The sequence below is a fragment of the Brassica napus genome, chromosome C5 (assembly GCF_020379485.1).
Source record: "Brassica napus cultivar Da-Ae chromosome C5, Da-Ae, whole genome shotgun sequence".
Classification (NCBI taxonomy): Eukaryota; Viridiplantae; Streptophyta; class Magnoliopsida; order Brassicales; family Brassicaceae; genus Brassica; species Brassica napus.
In genome coordinates, this window is record NC_063448.1 from 16,449,373 (window position 1) to 16,475,744 (window position 26,372).

The 26,372-nt window shown below is 39.5% G+C and overlaps 2 protein-coding genes, 1 long non-coding RNA gene and 1 other non-coding gene across 8 annotated transcripts; 1 reads left to right on the forward strand and 3 right to left on the reverse strand.

Annotated features, from left to right (window-relative positions):
* Positions 1 to 1,170: 1,170 nt before the first annotated feature.
* LOC111206959 lies at positions 1,171 to 2,320 on the forward strand. Its single transcript, XM_022704459.2, has 3 exons — positions 1,171 to 1,186; positions 1,528 to 2,203; positions 2,263 to 2,320. Exons 1-3 carry the CDS (start codon positions 1,171 to 1,173, stop codon positions 2,318 to 2,320), a joined length of 750 nt encoding a protein of 249 aa, XP_022560180.2.
* Positions 2,321 to 6,196: 3,876 nt separating this feature from the next.
* Positions 6,197 to 6,303, reverse strand: LOC125588229. Its single transcript, XR_007324618.1, has one exon. It is a non-coding gene; the product is annotated as a small nucleolar RNA R71 (small nucleolar RNA).
* Positions 6,304 to 18,429: 12,126 nt separating this feature from the next.
* Positions 18,430 to 22,538, reverse strand: LOC106399667. 5 transcript variants are annotated; one of them, XR_007324373.1, is made up of 6 exons: positions 21,914 to 22,538; positions 19,715 to 21,831; positions 19,558 to 19,629; positions 18,971 to 19,026; positions 18,764 to 18,888; positions 18,430 to 18,669 (listed from the first exon to the last, which is right to left on the reverse strand). It is a non-coding gene; the product is annotated as an uncharacterized LOC106399667 (long non-coding RNA). The 5 variants fall into 5 exon arrangements; XR_007324374.1 differs by having other exon boundaries at positions 19,715 to 20,677; positions 21,774 to 22,538; XR_007324370.1 differs by having other exon boundaries at positions 19,715 to 22,538.
* A 29-nt stretch (positions 22,539 to 22,567) lies between these two features.
* Positions 22,568 to 25,155, reverse strand: LOC106374773. The gene is made up of 9 exons (XM_022694062.2): positions 24,856 to 25,155; positions 24,245 to 24,515; positions 23,993 to 24,107; positions 23,799 to 23,923; positions 23,640 to 23,721; positions 23,440 to 23,551; positions 23,196 to 23,359; positions 23,007 to 23,127; positions 22,568 to 22,876 (listed from the first exon to the last, which is right to left on the reverse strand). Exons 1-9 carry the CDS (start codon positions 25,153 to 25,155, stop codon positions 22,568 to 22,570), a joined length of 1,599 nt encoding a protein of 532 aa, XP_022549783.2.
* Positions 25,156 to 26,372: the final 1,217 nt, after the last annotated feature.

Below are 26,372 nucleotides of genomic sequence, written 5' to 3' on the forward strand. Positions count from 1 at the left end.
TTGCGTTTAGCAACAGCATACAGGAGGCGGAGACGCTTTTTGATCATCAAATCAGAATCCGGACCTGGAAGCCAATTACGCTCACACACACGGTATAGAACTTGGAAGGGATTGAGCAGAGCATTGAGATTGAATCCCGTCCATCCAGAGTATTGACCCCCGGTGAGGTGTGTGATTGTCTGCTTCAGCACAACGTCTTTCCACTGAAAGGAGTGTTCGACAGTCGGTGTCATCATCAATTGGTTGATCACTGAAGGGGATAAACGGTACACAAATCCCCGAATAAGAGCTCCATCCTCGTTGAATGGTTTGTTAGAGATGAACTCTCTCACAACTCTAGGACAGAACAGATTCACATGCAACACCGTGTAACACCACCCTATGTTATCAATAACCCTAAACACATCCTCTAAAAGACGATTCCTAGGATCTAGATAACCTTGAACCACAAAACCTCGGAGACAAAGAGAGCGATACCCGATAGTGGCTTCGTGGTTGTGATGACGCCGAGAATAACCCCCGATTGGCGAAACGGTTCCGGAGAATACCAATCGACTTTCTTGTAGACGATCATCAAACGACTTGAACGGGACTCGTGGTCGGAATTGAAAGTGTTCTCCATATGCGTTATCAATCTCGCTAAACCTCCGAATCCTAGTTCGAACAGAAGAAGAAAGATTTTGATCAGCCATGGCGAGGAGATTGGATTGGAAGGCAGTTGAAATATAGAAGAGGAAGGGTCGAGTTTTCCTCGTTAAAAAGGAAGAAGAAGCAATTAAATCTTCCCGAGCGGTTCATAGATATGTTTAGTGTTTGGCATATATTTGCAATGTGTGTATTTAGTCTATCGGTTGAGTAGCCTTCGCATATGCTCTTGTCTAGGGTTCGAACCCTGATATCAAATTTTTTTTTATTTTCGACAAAATTTCTATTTTTGGCTTATATAAAGAGTTAATGTATTGAATCATTCATGGTTGTCTACATATATTTATAATTATTATGTTTTTGATCGATTGAGTTAAAGAACTTAGTCCTAAACAATGCTAAGTAATCATCTAATATCATAATTTCAAATCATGCTAGGAAAACAGTGAGTTTTATCTCCGATTATCGGAACAGTGCTGGGGAATAGACGTCGGCTTCGTTGGAGATGCTCCTCGAATGATGCGAATGGAACTTCTGCTCGGTAACAATAGTTTTCTCCGAAGGAATAGCCGACTTCACTGAACCTCCGACGTTGACCGGTAGAAGAACTGCTCTGATTAGCCATGGCGATGAGATTCAAAGAGATAGAGGTTGAGTGAAGAAAGAAGAAGACTCTCCGGTTTCCCTCGCTAAGGAAGAAGAAAATCTCGAATCTCTAACTTGACGTGACTGGCAATTTGGGCCAATTACGGTTAGTAATATACCGGGCCTGTCCGATTTGAGTTGAATTTAATCAGTTTCCATATTTTGTTATGATTAACTAATGGCCCAGCCCATTTCCATATTTGGGAATTTCAAGCTTATAATTGATATTTGTAAAAGCTTATAGTGGACTTATATGGCGTCTCTTCTCCTCGTCGGGATCACTTTGGGTGGCTTGGGTTGGAGCGGAGTTACTACGAGGTGGTTCCTTTTGTGACGCAAAGGACACTAATAAGGGTTCATGGCTCTGGCGCAAATTTCTTCAGCTCAGACCGGAGGCATCAAGTTTCATGCGCTGTGAAGTTAGAAGTGGTGACTCGACTTTCTTCTGGTTTGACAACTGGTTAGGCACTGGAAGTATTATTGACACAACAGGAGATCTGGGACTGCGGTACTTGGGTATTCCTCGACAAGCTCGTGTAGCTGAAGCGTGTCCAAATGAGGCTTGGGGTATGCGTGGGCAGGGGAGGAGAGTGTTTGGTGATGTGTATACTGCCATTGAAAATGCTCAGAAACCAGACGCTAGGAGGGGAAGTGATGTTATTTTATGGAGGCACAATGAGGAGGATTTTAAGGACCATTTCTCAGCGGCTAGAACATGGGATCAGATTAGAGTTCGGGGGCCAGAAGTACCTTGGCATCATCTAGTGTGGTTTACCCAAGGAGTACCACGCCACGCTTTCATTGTTTGGCTGACGTTTAAGGATAGACTCTCTACAGGAGTCCGTATGCGACAGTGGGGGATCGCGCAGGGTTGTATGTTATGTGGAGAGCCTGACGAGAGCAGGGACCACCTGTTTTTTTCTTGCCCTTACATGTTTACGGTCTGGTCTAATCTAACTGCTACTCTGCTAGGCACCGCTGCTTCTCCGGATTGGACGACGACGGTGACTTCTCTGCTACGGCGCAATAGAAACAAGATGGATGCTATCTTTTTGCGAATGATCTTCCATACAACCATTTATTTGGTTTGGAAGGAGCGCAACTCTCGTAGACACTTAGGGCCTTGGGTAACTACGGAAGCGATTACCAGGCAGATTGATGATATCTTGCATATTTGCATTGTTTTAAGCTTCCATTTTGTACATAATGATCATATAGATTAAGAGTTTAGCATCTTTAGGATCCATTTTGCATTCATATGTCTTAATCGGGTAATGGAGTATCCTATGGAGTAATCAAAGGTATTTAGAAGCATTGTGATCCAAAAAGAGATGAAGAATGGAGATTGATCAATCATAAGGCGATCCACGCGGGTAGCAGCACCCCGAGTCCACTGACCCGCGTCACCAAAAAACCGACTCGGAGAAGCCACACGGGAAGGATCACGCGGGGTCGACTACCCGCTCGCACGAGCTAGAAGAATCATCGAGGTCCGACGCAGGGAAAGCGACGCGGGTGATCCCCATCTTCCCTACCCGCGTTGCCGAAGATTTTGTTCGAGGAGTCACGCGGGTGAAGCAGCGCGGGATCACTAGCCCGCTCACACGAAGAAGGAGTATCATCGAAGGTCCAACGCGGGGAGAATGACGCGGGTTGGTGCCGATCATCTCAACCCGCGTCACGAAGAGAAGGAGCCGATAGAGTCAAGCGGGATGGAGCCACGCGGGATCGCCTACCTTCGCGCATGACGGAGAATCCTCGATGACGATCCGACGCGGGTTGGCTGACGCGGGTTGTGCGCGTCCATTTCTACCCGAGTCGAAACTTATCTTTAGTCGGATTTTAATGTTTTTAAGGGCTTTTTAGACTTTTTAATGGAAACCATTAGGTTTACCAAATATATAAATACACTTGTAATCCCAAAGTTGGGAGTGATCTTGTTTTCTATCTAATAAAAAAGAACTTTTAGGTGAAAGATCTGATCTTGATCATTTTCTCTTGTGATTTGCTTGATTAATTTGATCACTAATCATGATTAGCATCAAATCACCATTGATTCTTGGGCTCATCATGAAGAGTAGTGAGTAGTCATCTTTGGATTCATGGGTGAGGGAGACTAAGGGTGATTAAGCTATATCTAAGGTGTTTTAGTATAGATCCATCTTGTTCCTTGCTAGTAGAGTACTTTTAATGCAATTTTAGAGTTGGCCTCTCTAAAGTTGAGCTCTAGGCATTTCACACCTGAAAGGTGTTTGATGAAATGCCTGAACCAACTCTCCTAAGCTTTTAACATTATTTACCAAAGAGATTTGTTGTTAAAGGTGTTAAGATGGCTAGTAGACTTGAGATTAATGATTACATAGATAACATTCAACCAAAGAGATTTGATGCTTGAGTTATCTTAGTAAATGAGCATTCATCTAGAGATAGAGTTTGTTTATGATGGTGTCTAGGTCTAAGGTAGTGTTGGGGTCAAAATCGGTCACGATGGAATCAATGTCTGAAAGTCCGTAAAAATCGGCATGAACGTTTTTACGAAAAAAGATTTATTTTTACGAAGAATCTTGCGGTGAAAATACATTCACGAAAAATCGGGGAAAGACGCGAACAAGGTTGCCGCGTAGCAACCAGCACAAAAGCTGGTCGCTACGTAGCGACCGAGCTATCACCGAAGCTCGGTCGCTGTTGGGGTCGAAAACGGTTGCAACGAAGTTAACGTCAAAATCCCCGAAGAAGAAAACGTAGAAACCTTCTTCGACAAATACTTTTTCGAAATAGATTATTCTTTACGAAAAGCTTTGCAGAAGAAACGCGAGTCATCGGACAAGAGCTCGAAGAGGGTCGCTACGCAGCAACCGAATGCATGTTCCGCTCGGTCGCTACGTAGCGACCGAGCTCGAGCCAAAGCTCGGTCGCTACATAGCGACCGAGCTCGAGCAGGAATAGCGACCGAGCTCGAGCCAAAGCTCGGTCGCTACGTAGCGACCGAGCTCGAACCGAAGATCGATCGCTACGTAGCGACCGAGCTCTTCCAAAACGTCGATACGACATCAGTCCATGTGTTCTCGTTTACCCTTCGATGCTATCTCCCGAAGACCGTAGCGAACCCATTTCACGATTCCTCGCCATTCTAAGTTATCGATGAAACTTTACCGTAAAACCGCGGAAAGTTCGTTCTTTATCGAAAGAAGCCGTAATAAACGCTTCAAGTCGGAAGACGGCCCAAAGGGACCTAAGACATGACTCGAGGCCCAAATTATGGTTTCTTAACCAACAGCCTGTAAGCCGCATGACGGTTTATGCTTGGTTCGCAAGAAAAGATAAATGTCAGGTTTCCGCGGATAAATACGAAATTTTGAAGATAATTACGAAGATCGGAAAAAATGGAATATCTCCATTTTTATGCTATGATGGCTTAAGGGCAGAAGGGGAAAAGCGTAAACCGACCTTGGAGCCAGTATATAAGGAGTCCTAGGCGAGAGGCATGAGAGAGAAATTTTTAGACTCAGAACTCTTGGCACTTAGAAACTCTGAGGCATTATTCTCGACATGCTCTGTTTCCATGACTGGAACCCGATTACCAGACGAACGTGCACAAGCGGTTCGATCTCTTGGTTCACTCTTGAACTACGTTCGGCTTGATCCTCGAAAGGGGTACGTAGGCAGCCTTTCATAAGGTTCAGTCCGAAATCAATCAAAAACCTTTTCTGTATTTTCTTCGTCTTTTGTTATCGAGCTGCGAGTCAACTAGGTTTGAGCTTTTAGGCCGCTAGAACAAGATTTCCGCATATATTTGGTCTCTTGCCGTTGGCTCTCGCAGAGATCCGGGACCTCTGGGAAATTAGGGTTTTCCTAGTTTCCTAATTTAAACGTAAATCGACAGTGCGAATTTTGGTTCCCACAGGTAGAAAGATTGGTTGAAAGTAAACATCTTTAGATTGAAACTTGATCACCCAATGTCAATTCCTTTAGCCCATGAGTTCTCTTATCTCATAAGAAAGAAAGCTTTGTCCTTTATTGCATTTCAGTAGCATTTTGGTTCAAAAATCAACTCATCAATTGATAGCACTTAGATTAAGCATGGCCTTGCATTCCCTTTGCTTTAGAATCACTTAGAACTGGTTTGACATCATTTATTCTACAACATTTGATTGGGAGCCTTGAAACTCTTATCATCAAATTGGCGCCGTTGCCAAATTCTAAGTTGATTGTGACATTGAGATTTAGTCATTTGCTTGAGACTAAGTCAATTTTTGTTTAATTGTGTTATTGCTTTTCTTTCTTTTTTCTCCCTTTGCATTTCAGGTGTATGAACACAAGGAGCAGAGGTCCAACAAACCTAGTTCCAAGAGTTGAAGACATTAGAGCACTTGAGAGGGAGATTGCAAGACAGAGAAGAGAAGTAGAGCAACAAGCTCACTTGCAAAGGGTGGGGTTTGATATGGAGAATCTGCCTCAAGATGGTGATGCCCAAGGAGGCATTGATCCAAGAGCTGATCACCTTCGACCACAGCGCCAGCCACAACATCAACCGCGCCAAGCTCGTGCCATTGGAGCCTATGATCTACCTCACATTAATGGTCATAGGTTGGGAATCAGAGCACCACCAGTGGAGAACAACAACTTCGAGATCAAGTCAGGGCTGCTCAACACCATAGAGAACAACAAGTATCATGGTCTTGCTGCTGAAGACCCTTTTGATCACTTGTACAAGTTTGATAAGTATTGTGGCTTGTCCAAGACAAATGGTGTTTCTGAAGATGCTTTCAAGTTGAAGTTGTTCCCTTTCTCTTTGGGAGACAAGGCACACCAATGAGAGAAGACTCTTCCAAGTGACACTGTCACTACTTGGGATGAGTGCAAGAGAGTTTTCCTTGACAAGTTCTTCTCTACTTCAAGAACAGCTAAGATCAGGAACGAAATCTCTGGGTTTCAACAGAAAGGTCTAGAGAGCTTCAGTGAAGCATGGGAGAGGTTCAAGGGCTATTGGTCTCAATGCCCTCATCATGGTTTCAGCAAGGAGAGTTTGCTTAGCACCTTCTACAGAGGAGCTCTACCACAGTGCAGAAACAGGCTTGACACTGCCAGCAATGGTTTCTTCTTGGGGAGAACCGAGGAAGAGGCAGAGGAACTGGTAGAGAACATGGCTAAGAGTGACTTGGTCTACAGTGAGGACCATGATAGGGTCAACAGAAGTGATGATCAGCAAACAAAGAAAGAGATTAAGTCCTTGCAAGAGAAGATGGACTTGCTTCTTTCCAACCAAGCTAAGAAAGAGCAGATGAACTTTGTGGGTGGTCCTATTCAAGAGCTTCCTCCCAAGATCAATGAGGTTGATGGTTTGGAAGGCCAAGAAGAGTTGTGCTTCATCAACAACAATGGTTCTTGGTACAAGAAAGAGCCTATCTTTCAGTACAACAACTATCAGCAAAGGTCCTACTCTAACAACCAGCAAGGAGGATACCACCAGAAGCAAAACACTCAGCAAGGGAGCTATCAACCTAGACAAAACACCCCTCCGGGTTTCAACAACAACAACAATCAGTCTACTCAGGCTCAAGGAAGTTCTTCCCAAGCTCCAGCTTCAGATACAAGTGTGGATGCAATGTTCAAGAAACTTTTGGATTTTTGGGCAAAGAATGAGAAGACAATGGGTTATGAGTTCAAGAACATTCACTCCAAGATTGATGGAAGCTACAATGAGCTCAACAACAAGATCTGACATTTGGAGAACCAGTTTGCTTCAATGAATTCGCAACCAAGTCGCCAACAAGGGGCATTACCTGGAAAGTCAGAGTAAAATCCCAAGGAAACAATGAAAGCAATCACCCTACGGAGTGGTAAACAGTTGTCTCCAAGAATTCTCACCAAGGATGGTGAAAAGCAAGGTGGGGAGGTGGCTATCAACATTGATGATGAAGTGGTGATTGTAGATGAGAAGGTTGATGAAGAAATTCTAGAAAAGATTGTTGAAGCTAAGGGTAAAGGAAAGGTTGGAGAAGAGAAGAGGACAGTGAAACATGGTGAAACTGCTACTCCAACAAAGGAATCCTCTTTTGTTCCTCCTCCCTATGAGCCAAAGCTACCATTCCCTGGGAGATTCAAAATACAACTATTGGAGAAGTACAAGACACTCTTTGAGAAACAAATGAGTGAAGTTCAGGTCACAATGTCCATCATTGATGCTTTTATGTTGGTTCCTCAATACAGCAAATTCTTGAAAGATGCTTTAGCTGCAAAGAAGAAAGAGATGGAGGGCATGATGATCCTTACCCACGAGTGCAGTGCCATTATCCAGAGGTTAGATGTTCCAAGGAAGCTAGTGGATCCAGGATGTTTCACCTTACCTTGTGCTCTAGGACCCATGGTGTTTGAACGGTGTCTGTGCGATCTTGGAGCTAGTGTCAGCTTGATGCCTTTGTCTATTGCAAAGAAGCTTGGATTTACTCAATACAAGAAGTGTAAACTCTCTTTGGTGTTGGATGATAGATCAGTGAAGATTCCTGTTGGTATCTTAGAAGACCTTCTGTTGATGGTTGGTAACTTTGAGATCCCTACTGATTTTGTTGTGTTGGAGATGGGGGAGGAAGCCCAAGACCCTTTGATCCTTGGAAGACCATTCTTAGCCACAGCAGGAGCTATTGTGAATGTTAGACAAGGAAAAATTGATCTTCATCTTGGATAAGGGAACATCCTCCACTTTGACATCAATGAAGTGATGAAGAAGCCAACCATCCAGAACCAAGTTTTCTACATTGATGAAATGGATACTCTAGCTGATAAACTTCTAGAGGAGTTGGCACTTGAAGACTCTCTACAGCATGCCTTAACAATTGAGAGAGAAGTCCAAGTCATTGAGAACAAGGAAAGTGTTGCCTATGTGAAGATGCTGGACTCTCACAAGGGGAATAGTGGTGAAGAACAGAATGAGGAGCTTTCATATGAGATTCACCATGCTTCCTCAACTACTCAACAAGAGAACCTCCAAGAGGATGATTGGAGTGAACTCAAGGCACCAAAAGTGGAGCTTAAACCTCTTCCCCATGGTGTAAGGTATACCTTCCTTGGTCCTAATGATACCTACCCTGTCATAGTGTGTAGTGAGCTTAGTGAAGATGAATTGTCTAAACTTTTGAATGAACTTAAAAAGTATAGAAAGGCAATAGGCTACTCACTAGATGATATTAAAGGGATATCACCTTCTTTATGCATGCATAGGATACATCTAGAGGATGAATATATGACTTCTATAGAACATCAAAGAAGGTTGAATCCCAACTTGAAAAATGTTGTTAAGAAAGAGATTCTAAAACTCTTAGATGCAGGATTAATATATCCTATTTCGGATAGCAAATGGGTGTCTCCTGTGCATGTTGTCCCAAAGAAGGGAGGAATTACTGTGGTCAAAAATGATAAGGATGAACAAATACCAACAAGAACAATAACATGACATAGGATGTGCTTAGATTATCGAAAACTTAACTCAGCATCTAGAAATGATCATTTTCCACTGCCATTCATTGATCAAATGCTAGAGAGACTTGTAAATCATCCCTATTATTGTTTTCTTGATGGGTATTCAGGGTTCTTCCAAATCCCCATACATCCAAATGATCAAGAGAAAACGACTTTCACATGCCCCTATGGTACCTTTGCTTATCGAAGGATGCCATTTGGGCTATGTAATGCTCCAGCCACTTTCCAAAGATGCATGATGTCTATTTTCTCTGATCTTATAGAGGATGTTGTGGAGGTATTTATGGATGACTTCTCTGCCTACGGATCTTCGTTTTCTGCTTGTTTGTCCAATCTTAGCAGGGTCCTCAAGAGATGTGAAGAGACCAACCTTGTGCTGAACTGGGAGAAGTGTCACTTCATGGTTAAGGAAGGGATTGTTCTTGGACACAAGATTTCAGAGAGGGGGATTGAGGTAGATAAGGCAAAGATCGAAGTGATGGTTGGACTAGCTCCACCAAAGACGGTTAAAGACATTAGAAGCTTCCTTGGTCATGCTGGATTCTATAGAAGATTCATCCAAGACTTCTTAATGATAGCAAGGCCAATGACTAAGCTTTTATGCAAGGAAGCTGCATTCAATTTTGATTGGGAATGTCTGGAAGTGTTCAAGAAGTTGAAAGATAAGCTGGTTAGTGCCCCCATTGTGCAGCCACCAGATTGGGATCTCCCCTTTGAGATCATGTGTGATGCTAGTGACTATGCTGTGGGAGCTGTTCTTGGTCAAAAGAAGGACAAGAAGACTCATGTGATCTACTATGCGAGTAAAACTCTTGATGAAGCCCAAATGAAGTATGCTACAACTGAGAAGGAGCTGCCAGCCATTGTCTATGCCTTTGAGAAGTTCAGAAGCTACTTGGTTGGGTTAAAAGTCATAGTCTACACTGATCGTGCTGCATTGAGACATCTCATGGCCAAGAAGGATGCTAAGCCAAGACTGTTGAGGTGGATCTTGCTGCTACAAGAGTTTGACCTTGAGATCAGAGATAAGCCAGGAGTTGAGAATGGCGTAGCTGATCATTTGTCTAGACTGAAGATTGATAGTGGGATCCCTATTGATGAAGGGCTTCCAGAAGAACAGATCATGGAAATTGGAGCAGTAGTAGCAGTTTGTGAAACTGGAAAAAAGTTTGAAGAGGTGAAGGCAACTAAAGAGAAAGGTCCTTGGTATGCTGATCTGGTGAACTACTTAGCTTGTGGAAGAGAGCCAATGGGTCTTGACGGATATGCCAAGAAGAAGTTCTACAAAGATGTGAAGAGATACTATTGGGATGAACCTTACCTCTACATCCTTTGTAGAGATCAACTCTATAGAAGAGTAGTAGCTGAAGATGAAGTTGAAGGGATTCTCACACACTGTCATGGATCATCATATGGAGGTCATTTTGCTACTTTCAAGACTGTCTCAAAGGTGTTACAAGCTGGGTTTTGGTGGCCTCATATGTTCAAGGACACTCAAGACTTTGTCTCTAGGTGTGATTCATGCCAAAGAAGAGGAAACATCACCAAAACGAATGAGATGCCTCAAAACCCAATTCTAGAAGTGGAGGTGTTTGATGTGTGGGGTATTGATTTCATGGGACCATTGCCATCATCTTTTGGCAACAAATACATCCTTGTAGCTGTTGACTATGTCTCCAAGTGGGTAGAATCTGTAGCAAGTCCTACCAATGATTCTAGAGTGGTGATCAAGATGTTCAAAAGCACTATCTTTCCAAGGTTTGGAGTTCCAAGAGTTGTCATCAATGATGGAGGCTCCCACTTCATCAACAAACTGTTTGAAAGTCTTCTCAAGAAGAATGGTGTGAAGCATAAGGTTGCAACTCCCTACCATCCTCAGACAAGTGGTCAAGTTGAGATCTCCAACAGAGACATCAAGTCTATTTTGGAGAAAACTGTGGGGACTACAAGGAAAGACTGGTCTATCAAGCTAGATGATGGACTTTGGGCTTATAGGATAGCTTACAAGACCCCTTTGGGAACCACACCTTTCAACCTTGTGTATGGAAAGGCTTGTCATCTACCAGTTGAGCTTGAATACAAGGCATTATGGGCTTTTAAGTTGCTGAACTTTGACATCAAGAGTGCCAAAGAGAAGAGACTTCTCCAACTCAATGAGCTTGATGAGATTAGACTGGATGCTTTTGAGAACTCAAGGATTTACAAGGAGTAAACCAAAGCTTTTCATGACAAGAAGATCTTGAAGAGAGAATTCAGTGCTGGAGATCAAGTGCTTCTCTACAACTTTAGACTGAAGTTGTTTCCCGGGAAGCTCAAGTCACGATGGTCCGGTCCTTTCAAGATAAAGGAAGTTAGGCCATATGGGGCAATTGTGTTATGGGATAAGAATGGTGGAGACTTTACAGTCAATGGACAAAGAGTTAAGCTCTACATGGGAACCACAATAGAGGAGAAAAGAATCTCGGTTTCACTCTCCGACCCCATCACCGCCTAGCCAAAGGGAAGCAAAGTCAAGCTAGAGACTTAAAACAAGCTCACTTGGGAGGAAGTCCCATGTCTATCCTTGTACATACTTAATAAAAAAACAAACAGAAAATCTCACGCGGGTTGAGGTCACGCGGGTTCCTCTACCCGCTCGCACGAATTTGGTCGGAGACAGCAATCCGACGCGGGATGACCCACGCGGGTTGTCTTACCCGCGTTGCTTCGTCATAGGCTCGACGCGGGATGCATCGACGCAGGATCCTCTACCCGCTCGCATGACCATGTATTCAGAGACATACGACGCGGGGTCGCACGAGGTTCATTCACCCGCGTCGACAGGTCAAAACCCACTCAGGTATGATTTCTATCGTTAAACCCGGTGACCCGATCCGACAACCCGACAAACCGACCCGGTTCAACCCTAAAACACCTCCTACCCGCGTCTCACTCTCCCTTTTCCTCTATCTCTCTTTCACAAAACATCCAAACCTCCCACACCAAATCACCCCATATCTCACTCAATTCTCCACCAAATCACTCCATTCTTTTTCCTAAATCCAAGCTTTCGCCCCTGTAGTTTATATTCTTGTATCACATCTTCATTTCCTTTCATCCAAAGCAAGGTATTGTATCATAAAGTTCAATTTCGTAGGTCTCATGAACCCTAGAAATTTGAACTTGAAATTTAATCGTTCTCCTGCTTGATACTTGTGAAATAGACTAGGAAAGGCTTATATATCATGTTGAGTTGTTGATTATATGGTGAAATTGAGTTGAATTTGAACTTTGATAAATTAGGGTTCATGAGATTTGGGGATTTTTCGAAATTGCTTTATTCCCATATGATTTTGGTTTGGTTTGGTTGGTTAGGGTGTTTGAGAACTTAATTAGAGAACTTACTAATTGAAGAACTCATTTGATGCTTAAATTTTGCTTAAAAGCCTTATTCTTTGCTTATGATCATATCTTGTGTGCAATGTGATAGTTTTGTTAAAACTGAATCATTATGAATTGAATTCACATTTGCATTGTCAAGTTTCTTTCTCCCATTTGCTCATCCTTTTCCAAAGTTTGAAATTTTTAGGTACAAATGGAGAGAAAGGGCCAACATAATATGGAAGCTGAGAAACAAGAGCTTGCAAGGCAAGAGACTGCTAGACATGAGAAGTCTCTATCCTCAGTATCTACACCGTGAGGAACTTCTAGGCAGCAAGTATTGGCAGCAAAGAAGAGAGAAGGCAAACAAGTCGCCACTGCTGAGAGTGTGGATGCTGGTGGTAGAAGGTCAGCCCATTACAAAAGGTCAAAGGAACCGAAAGGCAAGGGGGTAGCTCTTCCCCAAGAGGAGGAGAATGAAGACATCACTGAAGAAGACCAAGCTCCGCACAAGAGAGCCAAAGTGTCCAAGGGGAAGAAGGTCGACACTGAGAGGGATAGAACCAAGACACCAACTGAAGATGAGCTATATGGGCATTTGAAGAATGGTGTATTGTGGCCTCCAACTCGATTTGCAGATATCAAAATCATGGAAGAGTTGGAGATAGGTGACGACATCAAGCAAATCTTGGAGCACATGAACATGCAAAGCTTCTTCACTATGGCCTATCCTACCTACGAAGATGAGTCTTGTCAGTTTTTGTCATCATTGGTGGCTACTTTTCACACCACCAAACATGTGAGGCAAAGATGGGGAAAGATCAAGTTCAAGATCCATGGGAAGGTTTACAACATGACCTTCAAGGAGATTGGACAAACCCTTGGTCTTCAGGATTTGGAGGAATCATCCATCCCTATCCTATATGATGCCCCTAGAGAGGAGAGCATTGCTAGAATGGTTTGGAAGGTGTTGGCGGGGAAGACTCGCAAGCCAAGCCGTGACAAGAATGCTTCCATTCGCCACCCTTCAGTGCGCTATCTCCACCGGTTAATTGTCCACACCATCTTTCCAAGAAAGGAACCAGACACTGTTAATGATGAGGAGCTACAACTTCTTCACCAAACCGTTCAGCATTATGCTCATCCTTCTCAGTTGCCTTTTGTCGATACTGATTTCTACAAGAATTTTGGAATGGTGGGATTCTTTGTGAAGCGCCTCGTCCACTACAAAGAATGGGCTTGGACAACAAGTGACCCAGAGCCTCAGGTTGGCATTGGTGGTTTGATAACCCCATTGCTTCAGTTCAAGGATATACCCTTAGAAGATGATCCAACTGGTCTCGCCCTATTAGACGGAAGCTACTTGAAGAAAGCTCAGTACTTCAGTGGAACGTTCAATGGAACTTGCGTCTACTCTTACATACAGTCTACACGAGAGGTTGAAGTGCTTCCCCAAAACACCGCCCTAACAAGCTTGACTAGGCCTGGAGCTATTAGCTTTGATATTGGGAGTGAGCACTTCCTTGGTCCCCATGGTTCTTTAGGCCCCATGCGATCTCCCAAGAGGAAGATGACAGCAGATAAATGTGGTGTGTTCCAAGAAGAAGCTTCCGGTCTAAACTCCAAGCTCCTCTATGGTCCTCCTCGTTACCACTTTGAGCAGCATCAGGGAGCTCTTCCCCATGGACCCCTTCGCCAGGCTCATGAGCATATCAGCAACCTCCAACGATGGAACAAGGCTCAGGATAGAACAATCTTCAAGCTCAAAGACAAGTGTAAGGCGTTGAGTAAGACCGTGAAGAGGCAAGCAGAAGCTTCAGCTCAGTTCATGAAGAAGGTAGCTGATATACTGACTAGAGGAGCTGTAGCGGGATGTTCATCATCAGACTTTGACTTCCTTACCCCCCAGCCTCAACCTTCAATTGGTCCTTTAGCAATCAGACTTCCTGCCACCGAGAAAGAGCTGCTCCGCCAGAAGAGAAACCCACCAGCTCAACCGTCCAACTCAGGAAACAAATCTCCATCCCTTGCCTCTACAGAGGAGGAAGCTGACACCGAGGATGAGGCATCGGCCTCCTCCCACGCTTCATAGAGAGGTACTCCACCACTTCCCATTGTATATACCAGTTTTTCTTTGCATTTATCTCTCTTTTCGATATCTCCTTCAACTTCCTAACACAGAGACTGTGTGAACTAAGTTTGGGGGAGGTTTCAAGTATTTGATCATGTTTTCTTTGATGATTTGAGTCTCATGCATTGAATTGTACATACATATATGCATAGAAGACACCCCAAAAAAAACACAAAAAGTAACATGTAGTTGCATCACTTGCACTTTTAGGATTGAGTCTAGAGCATATAGGTTGCATTCACTTGCATTGGGAACAATGATTTAAAATTCCTTGCAAAGAACCCTTGTCTAGAACTCAAAATGACATCCTAGTTAAACAAATCAAGTAGCTTAAGCATCTCTTGAAAACCTTGCACGCTTCGAGCCTTGAAAACTCTTCTTGAAACTTGTTTGCTTGCTTGATGTTGGCATTGTTCTTGAGATCAGCTCCATCCCGAACTTGGCTTGAATGAACTTAATCTCTCTTGCATATGGGCATTTGCATACTTGATCATGGATCTCATACACATTTGGGTTATCTTATTCCTTTATATACCAATCTTTGTTAACCCAAATGGCACTCCATACCCTACAACCCTAGCCATTCTTTGAGACCAAACATTTAATTGCATGAGTGAGGCCTCTTTTGATAGTTTGTCATGTACAAAATCTTGAGAGTATTGGAGGCGACATAGGTTTATTCTCATCTCTTGCTAGCACAATGAGTTAGCATCTGGGAATGGTGAGAGGGGTTTGTGTATTCTAAACTTCAATATCTTGGGTTTGGGGAGTGAGAAAAATGAGAGAGATGAGCAAAAGAGTATAAATAGAAAAGAAAACTCTAGGGATAAAAAGAAAATATGAAGCTCTTGATTATGCAAAAAAAGAACCTTCCCCCTAAAAAAAAAAAAAAAAAGAATCAAAGAGAAGTTGGGGAAGGGAATGAAAAAGAGTTAGAGCTTATAAAAAGTCATTTAAAATCCCTAGTGGTTGAGCCAAAAGAAAAAGAGAGTTGTTCATTGGGTGAGTGATGTGAGGGGTTTATTTTGATTTTGAGATTATGATAAAGAGGGTAGAACTTGAGATTACTTATAACAAAAGGGGGTAGTATGATGAGAATGAATCTATGTATGCATGAGTTGCTTCTAATCTTAGGTAAATTTTGCATAATGATCAAGCTCCTTGTTTTTGAGTGATAACCACCTTGAAATGATGACATTTGAACCCTTCTCTCTTTATTCATACTAGACCATACTTACCTAGCCAAATGATTCAGATCATGTGCCCATTTGTGAGAACTCACCATGTGTGTGTGTGTGTGAATCAATGTGAGAGCTGGTTTAAAGAACTTGTTGGTTGATGAGTATTGCAACTTGTATAGAGGCATAAGGAGTATTGATAGGCCTAGAGAAGCTGGAGTATAATAAGAGAGTTGCTCATGCTATTTGCTATGTTTCTTTAGGATGTTAAGTTGGATACTAGGAAGTGTTACTTTTGGCTATGAGTTCCCACTTTCAAACCTCTTTCCCTTATGAGTTCTTGCAAAGTCACTTGAGGACAAGTAAATAACAAGTTTGGGGGAGTTGATATCTTGCATATTTGCATTGTTTTAAGCTTCCATTTTGTACATAATGATCATATAGATTAAGAGTTTAGAATCTTTAGGATCCATTTTGCATTCATATGTCTTAATCAGGTAATGGAGTATCCTATGGAGTAATCAAAGGTGTTTAGAAGCATTGTGATCCAAAAAGAGATGAAGAATGGAGATTGATCAATCATAAGGCGATCCACGCGGGTAGCAGAACCCCGAGTCCACTGACCCGCGTCACCCAAAGACCGACTCAGAGAAGCCACGCGGGAAGGATCATGCGGGGTCGACTACCCGCTCGCACGAGCTAGAAAAATCATCAAGGTCCGACGCGGGGAAAGCGACGTGGATGATCCCCATCTTTCCTACCCGCGTTGCCGAAGATTTTGTTCGAGGAGTCACGCGGGTGAAGCAGCGCGGGATCACTCACCCGCTCACACGAAGAAGGAGTATCGTCGAAGGTCCAACGCGGGGAGAATGACGCGGATTGGTGCCGATCGTCTCAACCCGCGTCACGAAGAGAAGGAGCCGATAGATTCACGCGGGACGGAGCCACGCAGGATCGCCTACCCGCGCGCATGGCAGAGAATCCTCGACGACGATCCGACGCGGGTTGGCTGACGCGGGTTGTGCCCGTCCATTTCTACCCGAGTCGAAACTTATCCTTAGTCGGATTTTAATGTTTTCAAGGGGATTTTTAGACTTTTTAATGGAAACCATTAGGTTTACCAAAGATATAAATACTCTTGTAATCCCAAAGTTGGGACTGATCTTGTTTTCTATCTAATAAAAAGAACTTTTAGGTGAAAGATCTGATCTTGATCATTTTCTCTTGTGATTTGCTTGATTAATTTGATCACTAATCATGATTAGCACCAAATCCCCATTGATTCTTGGGCTCATCATGAAGAGTAGTGAGTAGTCATCTTTGGATCCATGGGTGAGGGAGACTAAGGGTGATTAAGCTAGATCTAAGGTGTTTTAGTATAGATCCATCTTGTTCTTTGCTAGTAGAGTACTTTTAATGCAATTTTAGAGTTGGCCTCTCTAAATTTGAGCTCTAGGCATTTCACACCTGAAAGGTGTTTGATGAAATGCCTGAACCAACTCTCCTAAGCTTTTAACATTATTTACCAAAGAGATTTGTTGTTAAAGGTGTTAAGATGGCTAGTAGACTTGAGATTAATGATTACTTAGATAACATTCAACCAAAGATTTGATGCTTGAGTTATCTTAGTAAATGAGCATTCATCTAGAGATAGAGTTTGTTTAGGATGGTGTCCAGGTCTAAGGTAGAAAGATTTGTTGAAAGTAAACATCTTTAGATTGAAACTTGATCACCCAAAGTCAATTCCTATAGCCCATGAGTTCTCTTATCTCATAAGAAAGAAAGCTTTGTCCTTTATTGCATTTCAGTAGCATTTTGGTTCAAAAATCATCTCATCAATTGATAGCACTTAGATTAAGCATGGTCTTGCATTCCCTTTGCTTTAGAATCACTTAGAACTGGTTTGACATCCTTTATTTTACAACATTTGATTGAGAGCCTTGAAACTCTTATCATCAATTGATAAAGCAATCCGAAACAGGATCTCTTCATTGAAGTACACTGGGCAACATAAGTTGGAAGATCTGTTATGTCGATGGGTGGAAGTATATATTCGACAATAGGAACTTGATGATTTAATCTGATCCAAATAGAAACATTACATTAGAGTTTTTTTCCAATTTTTTCACTTGTAAATGGCCTTTTATTCTTTGATTAATAAATATAAAATTTAATCAAAAAAAAACTTAGAAATGATATTATGATAATTAATATATGTTTAATATATATTTTCATATATATTAAATATTGTCTGGACTGCCTTATCAGTTGTTTATATCACATGTAATTATGAGATTTAATATGATTTTGTATCAAAACAAAATCATGTGTATTTGTAAGTCTGTGTGGGTTTTAATTCCTTTACAAAAATGTATTGTCACATAATATGACTCTATAATACTCTTACTATCCAAAGAATTTCGTTATAAGTTAATTTGTTTGTGTAGATAATTAGGTTTCAATATAACTTTTCCTAAAAAACTAACCACTAAAATTCAGTAAATTATACAATATTAAATACATGAATTACTATCCCACAACCACATCTTATTCTTGGTTATCAGCAATACAAAGAAGAACACTGAAGCTTTACTGGGAGCATTAATATATAACCCAATAAGTACTGAATTTTCTATAAGTCTTTTAAATGCACCATAAGTTACAACAATAATATATGTTGAATAGTAAAGAAGTTATAAAAATCAATTTAAAAACATAATTATAAAATATGTTTTAGTTTCAATTACGTATAAAAATCAATTTAAAACTAATAACGTAATCATAAAATACAATAACATAAAATATGGGCTATAAAGAATAAAAAATCTAAATACACATTGATAGGTATCAATCAATGAAGTTTTGGAATATCTTGCAATTGGTTTGATATTAACCAAGTGATGCAGTTTAAAAAACAAAAGTAGTGTACTTAATGGATTAATGTTGTAGTTTAAAATTTTAATGAGCAAAAGAAAAATAGAACATGAGAAAAAATGGCGTAGATAAAAGTTTTATAAATCTTTTTCATAGAATGTTTTATAAAGTTTCATAAAAAGCAACAAACTTCTTTTTAAACCATGAAAATGAATTATTGTTATAGACTATAGACCAAAGCCTAGTTGATCACTCATGAGTGATTACTAACTTTGTTCCTCTGATTGAAGCTTCGTATAAGATCAATAGTACTGTCACAGTAAAAGCGGGTAGCAGGTGTTGAGGTGAGTATCAGCTTTCCTGTAGTCATATAAGAATATGTTGGAGTGAGTTACTATGCATTTTACTGATTAAACAATGTTTAAAACAACCATATAAGATCGATAGATATTACCTTTGCACACTCTGGGATTGATGCTTGTAATGATTACGACTTCGTGTTTCAAGCCTGTCCTGCAATGTAACTCTCTAAACAGAGCAGATGCATTGTCCATTAGGGTCAAGCGAACCCTTTTTGACCTGTATGTAATGTGTGAGTGTAAATAAGCTGGACTCACTCAAAATATTAAATAAAGGGGTGGGTTTAATGTAATCTCGGTACCTGCTTAGCAGTATGCAAATTACTACCTTTGTTGTTGCAACTGGATTTTAGCAATCCTAAAGTTAGTAAACATCATAATAAGAATTTGGAATGAGAGTGTTGTATTTTCCAAAACAATGGGAATGTTGGAGGTTCATGCGCATCAACTTTTATATTAAATCCTGTTTGTTATGTCGTTTATTTTTGCATTTATCAGTAGCTTATGTAATCAACTTGTTTTGCTCAGCAGTAGCTTATATTATTTAAATTCTAACGCATATGTGGTGATGTTTGATCTGTTTATTGTTTGATTTGTCAAACTTTTGTGGTTGCCTAGAGTAAAGTAGATCAGTTATGGAATAAAAGTTTGGTATAACTCATGTGCAGAAGCAGTGGAAAGTTATTATCGTTACCAAGAACAGATACTAAGGTCTTAGGACAGAAAAATGGAAATCGTAGATACGATGGTGGACATTTTTACGAAGAGGAAATGTAGATGTGATGAGATTTACCGAGCTGGGGAGCCTAAAATTATTTTAAAATAAATCAGTGATCAAAACTTAGTAATAGAAATCAATTTATTTAGTTTATAGTATAGGTAGACGTACTTCATAGTAGTGAGATATCCATCATCAGGGTAGGAGTTTTTGCTATGACTTCTTCAGTTGATAGCTAAAATACTGAAAAACATATAAATGTGAATTATTAGATAAGTAATCACTGAAAACATATTGAGTGTGATTCTGATTTTAAAATTTTACTTACTCTCATGGGAACGAAGGCGGTTGAAGATTTCTTTGTAGACTATGTTCTTCACTTTTTGTGGGTGTGAATCTTCGCCTTTAATGATTTTTAGTCATGCTCTGCTTGTTACACATGAGAGTGCTACATAGAGTTGACCATGGGCGAAGACGGTTTAGGAAGATATAGGAGAATCTCTTTTAAACTTTTCCCCTGACTTTTGTTGATTGCCATTGCATAACACAATCTAATAGGGAATTGTTGTCGACGTAAAGTGAACGGTAGCTTTGTTTCATCATGCAAGAGTATAATCCTTGGTATCAATACTTCTTTTCCAATGTGTGAGCTAGTGATTATTTCTGCCTTAAGCACTCGTTCGCCTATGTAGGTTAGGATCATACGGGTACCATTACATAATCCTTTTCTCTGATTTATGTTTCGCAGAAGCATAACCGGGGCCCCAACTTGAGAGTGAGCTTATGAGAAGGCAATCCTGGAAATTTCAAGGAATTGAGATACTCAATCACATATAATGTATCATTTTGATCAGATTGAGTGTCTGAAATCTCAAAGCTATCGTAACTGTAGTAGTCTCTTGACTTCCCGTCAGTTTTGGAGATTGTGTATGCATTGATCTCATCGACTGTTTCATTTCGAGGTGTACGTATAGCTCTATCAATGTAGGAGCTTTGGGAGGCCTTTATCTTGTTGACTTCTCCATATGCGGCATCAACAACTTGTTTTAAAGAGTCATCCTTAATCTCTTGAACCAGTGAGTTGTCGACAATTATCATCTGTTCATGGTAGCCATCATCCTCATCTTCTTGTACTGATTGTGTGCGACCTTCCCCGACTTTGAGAAGCCACTTAGAGAACTCCTTCTCGTCTTGATTGACTCGCATATTTGTTTTCAAAGAGAACTTGTGGCAGCTATCCCATAGATATGAATGACTTATTGAAGCTATGACAGATACTTTGCATTGTTTTCTGAAAAACTTAAAGTATAATGCAAAGTATATTAATATTTTGCATTGTTTTCTGAAAAACTTAAAGTATAATGAGATTCACAACTGTGTTTTAAAACAAAATGGAGGAATTAGTAATTTTTAAATTATTATTTGATACAGAACTATAGAAATTAGGACTGAATAATAAAAAATGAAATATTTACATATATATTAATTATATATAAACTAATAAGATAATTATTTTTATATAAATCTTAGATGAATAAATTAGTAGTTTCCATAAATATAAATTATAAATAAACATATAATAACTCCACTTTCGTGATTCTTTACAAACACAGGAAACAGAACTGTCTTAAGATATCAACCTCTAATATTACGATGATGAGTAGTGTGTATATGAGCCAACATGAAGCAGTTTATTTTTTATTGTTTCTTTTCGTACGTTACTTCACATTGATCATCAATTGGTTGATTGTTACAATATAGTTTATTAAATATTGTTACTTCATAAAGATTGTTACTTCACAGAGATTGTTACAATATTAAATATCACAAAGCTATTATAGTTTATTTTTGATCGTAAGAACAGAGATAATTCTAATATTGTAAGACATAGAGTTATAAAGTGAAAAATCAACGACTCCACCCTTGCACGGGACTACATCTTCAAAATCGTATATCTTTCAAATACAATTTTAGATCAGTTACATAAACATATAAATGAATTTTATAACATGTTTAATAATTTTTGTTTAGACCAAAAATAATATAAGTGAATAAGAAATCAATGTTTCTTAACCCCAATGAAGCCAAAATGCCAAATGTAAAAAATTGGTTGTTACAGATGGTCAATATAAGAAGAAGGAACGTATACTTATTGATTGAGTAATGGTTTATGCACTGTGATCCAGGGGTTCATCTCATCAAAACGTGTTGTGAGTAATACTACACAATTGTATTTAAAATGCAGTGATTTGTAAGACCTCCTGTGTGTAATTTTGTTCTTACGCAGATATAAAAGTACGTAGCATAAGTAGTCTAGGATCCTTAGTCAATCAGACTAAATATGTAAAATCATTCCTTTGAAACAGCTAAATAATTATTTGTCTTACCTCCGGTGTCCAGACTGCTTGTCGAAGGTGGTTTCCCCATTTCGTCCAAGATCCAAACCTTAGTATGCGATCAATAAAACATAAACATCTTAGAATATGGAACTTCTTATGGAGAGGGTTAGGTGATTTAAAAAACTTACACTTTTAAGAAGATTTCGAGATCTGGTTGCGTGAACAGTTATGGGTCTCGAAAAAATGTGCAGATCTTTTTTTGTGTGTTTTAGAGAAGGCATATTAGGAATTTTGTAGAGAGAAGAAGAAGGGCTTGATTCTCGTGAATACTTGCCTTTTATTAAAGCAATGATTTTACAAATATGGTTAATAGATATTCTCAAAAATAATATGATATAAATCTATTCAACTCTTCGATACTAAAATCAGCCATATATCATTCTTATAATTGCTACTTAATAAAAAAACTCAAAAAAAAAATCATGAAAATAACTTGGGACATGAAAATAGAATCGTCACATCAGTAAGGGAAGATTATACGGGTATAACTAATAGATTATGCATACATTCTCAGATGTTTATCCCCAAGTTCAAGGAAAATCGTAAGTTATCAACATTCCTAATCGTATGTTTCTCAAGTGAACTGCCTAAAGTGAAAGGAAAAACATATAAAAGATCATATTAGGATAAGTAGATGCTTAAAGGGATAAGTAAAAACATATAACGAAAATTGTATCAGAATAACTTAAACATAAAAAGACAAAAGTCTGAAGATTAAAATTGAAAGAAGGCAAAGTCTTTATAGAAACGTAAAAACAGTAAGAGGATATGTTGAAGCTATATTAGCCACTTTGGAAACGCTTGGCATCGTCTGACTCAAGACTATCAGCAGCTTTTCTAGCCCTATCACCCGCAGGATCTCCATAGCCGCTGGAAGGAGCAGATCCGTCACCCATAGTCGTAGGAATATCATCGGACATTGCTGGAAGTGGAGCTTCTGGTGGGAGTATCTTTGTGACAGTTATAGTCTGAGTCTTGCCTTTCAAGTTATGGTCCGACACTTTCACGATGAACTTCCCTGTCTGCCCTATTGTATCAAGTAAAGCTTGCGGAACCGGAACGTAATGGTCAGCTCCTGCTCCCTCATTAGACTAACAATCATATAGAAACATACGTGAGTTAAAATAATACAACCTTTACTAAATGCATGAATGGGTGATGTTCCAACTAATTTGCTATAATACAAAATTATTTGCTATTTATAGACAGATCTAACATTACCTCAAAGAAATTAGCAACCAATTCTACTGCATGTTTCCCAGTCAACTCCTTGCCGGCATTACCAAGGATGACAAAAACTGCTTGCTCACGCTTATCATAAATAGAAATCTTCGTGAGGTACCTGCAACGAAAGAAGATTAGCTATTAGTACTGACAAAACGTAGATGAAACTATGACTACAACACTTACTGAGGGACGCCCGTGACTTCACTCTTCTCACACTTCTTGTTGTTGCACATCAGGGAAGTAGGGCCTTTAACTGCTTTACTATTAAATCCACCGCAAGAAACGTAATACCAAGAAGAACCCTGGACAACATCATCTATAGTTGCTGTGCATTCAAACCAAGCAACCTTCATTGTGGAAAGTAAAATAAAATTCGTAAGTACCCAAGCACACATAAATGAATGATAACAACAGAACAACTCTTGACCTTAGAAGCTTTCTGCTTAATGTAGGAGAATAGCTCCTCAAGAGTCACTGTCTCATGCTTTGTGACTACCTCAGCAGCAATCCTATTAGCAATACCTGTGTTGGAGCTCAACCTGAGAAAAGGCGGAAGCCCAAAGATTGTTACAGATGAAGACGCTTAAATATCAAAACTATACTAAAATTATGAACACAAATGCCTACCATTCAAAGTAATCCTTGCTAGGCTGAACATCGTCGTCCATGAACACTCGAGATGATGACATAGAAGTGAGACAAAGGGTTCCTGTTAACCAAAGCTATACGATTAACCACAGCTAATTTATGCATATGAGCATGGAATTTTATTATTAAAATGCTAACCTCCAAGAAGCTTAGGGTTCACTGTGGTGACCAAAAGAACGTGTGGGGTCCTTCCATACGATTTAAATTTCTGGCAGAACTCAGATGCGGCATTATCCCATAGATAGAGCTTCATCACTGGTCCACTACATATGTAAACATTACGTGTTAAATATAACACACAACGAAAACAACTAACAAATGGATAAACTTACTCATGTGTCTGAACATGAACACATAGATGCCGCTTCTCAGCTATGGCAACTTCGTCAAGAACAGTATGGTCAGTGAGAGTCTGCCCATTCACCAGCCTCATGTGGCCAACACAATCTGAGATAGAATAATTAAACAGTCAACAGAATAATACTCTAAATAGTTAACAAAACTCAACGGAATAATAATCATTAGAGGTGATAAATTATAAACTAAAAATGCAGGCATAAAGACCAACCATAGTTCAACATGACTTATCGTAAAGATCACCCTTGGAATCACAGTTGGCCATAACTCCTCGAAGCTGTGGAACCTGAACCTGTCTTCTGGAATAAGAACCGGAGGGTTCTCAAGAACGGATAAATCAGAATTCCAACTGAATGAGACGATGGCGATATGATCAGCAACCGAGAACTGAGCTTTGTTCCTGGATCCGAAAAAATTTCTGAGCTTATAGACGGAACCAGCTACCAGATCAAATGTCCCTACTCTACCGGCTGGAACAAAACCTTGAATAACAGTTCCCTGAAAATAAATTGAAATCTTCGATTAATATAAATCAAACAATACATCAGATCACTTTGAAAACTTAGGCAGACATATATAGAGCGACATATATAGAGCAGACATAGGAACCAATCCAATCTACGGAAAAGAATAAAACTAATACGTTGTACTGAAAGCAAGACCAAGAATAGCAATCCGATGAACTAATCTAATAGACAAATATAAATTCAGAAACACATAAAAAATTAATAAGATCTACCGAAAGCAAGACTCGGAGAATATATCTAAACGACTAATATTAAATCAAAAACACGATTCAAGAAGAAAATAAAGAGGGAAGCTAAAGACGTTGACAAACCTCTTCGTCGATAAGGAGCATCTCTTGTCCAATCAGGGTTTTCGTGTATATATTTCGAGCCTCCCATAAGTGAATCAGACAAAACCTCAACTCGGCTTCGCGTGGGCCGAGTGAAACATCTCTGAAGAACATCACTTGGTTTGCATGCGCGGAGGACAGAGCGGTAACAGTGTTTGGGTTCATCGGATTGGTAGACGAAACAGGAGACTTCCCGCTTGGTTTCGCAGTCACAGAGGAGGCGACGGTCTTCTTGCTGGCTTTGCGATCGCCGGAGACGGATGAGTTGCCGGTGGATTCCATCGGGATAAGTTTTTGAGAGTCATTTCAACTTGGATGGGAAGATAAGATAGGAATAGAGATTTATATATAGATAAACAGAGAAGAAGGTGAAAGGAATCCATTGAATGAGCTTAATCAAGGATTCAGTTAGTGGTGACTTACTAGGGAGACGAAATTGAAGAGATGAGAAACGGAAGAGATGGAAGTCGCAAAGGTACGGGAAGAAAAAAAAAGAGATTAGGGCTACGAAAAACGGAGACAGCTGCTCGTGGCGTAGAACACGTCCACACCATTCCAGAAAATGGGCTACACTAAAACAGCCCAAACAACAAACAAAAACCACCAAAAGCCCAAACCAGTTGACTCAATAGATGACGTGGATGGAATGATGACATCCCTATTGGTCGAATTACGTGTCCGACGTGGGTGCCGTAAGTAGACTTCTTTTGCTCCTTTTAGTATAGTTTTGATAACTATATACATTTAAAATTTATTGATTGTTTATGTTATAATTATAGATATTAGATTTGCTATAAAAAATTTATATTTATATTTTTGAATTTTTTTTAAAGAAGTTAATTTTTTAGAAAAAATATTGTATTAATTTTAATTTATTCTAAAGTATTATATTTATATACTAAAGATATTTTCTCATTACATATTTTAATATTATTTTTTGCACATTTTATGTTTAATGATAATATTTATAAATTATTTAGATGCATATATTTGTTCCAATTATATAAAAACACTACTATATAAGTTGAAAAAATGAAAGATATTTCTCATTACATATTAATATTATTCAATGCAGATTTTAACTTTTATTGATTATTTATTTATTTATTTACTTATTACTTAGATGCATATATTTGTTTCAACCATATAAAACTCAACTATAAAAATTGTAAAAAGGAAAGTTTATGATATTGTTATTTCTCAGAATTAGGAAAATACACTACAAAAAAAACACATCAATTCATTTGTATCTCATAAATAATTATATAGTTTATTTTATTTATTACCCGCAAAATTAAGTATACTTCATATGATTAGAATTATCTAATTATTCAAAACAAGAAAAAATCTGGTCGAAAAAAGAATTGTTATGAGTATGATAAAGTTTTACCGAAAGTAAATGCTAATAGTTAATTAGCATTTATGGTTTTGTTTTGGTTCGTAAAGAAATTTATTTGTTACTATAAATATAGAATCTCTATTTTGTAAATATGATGAAA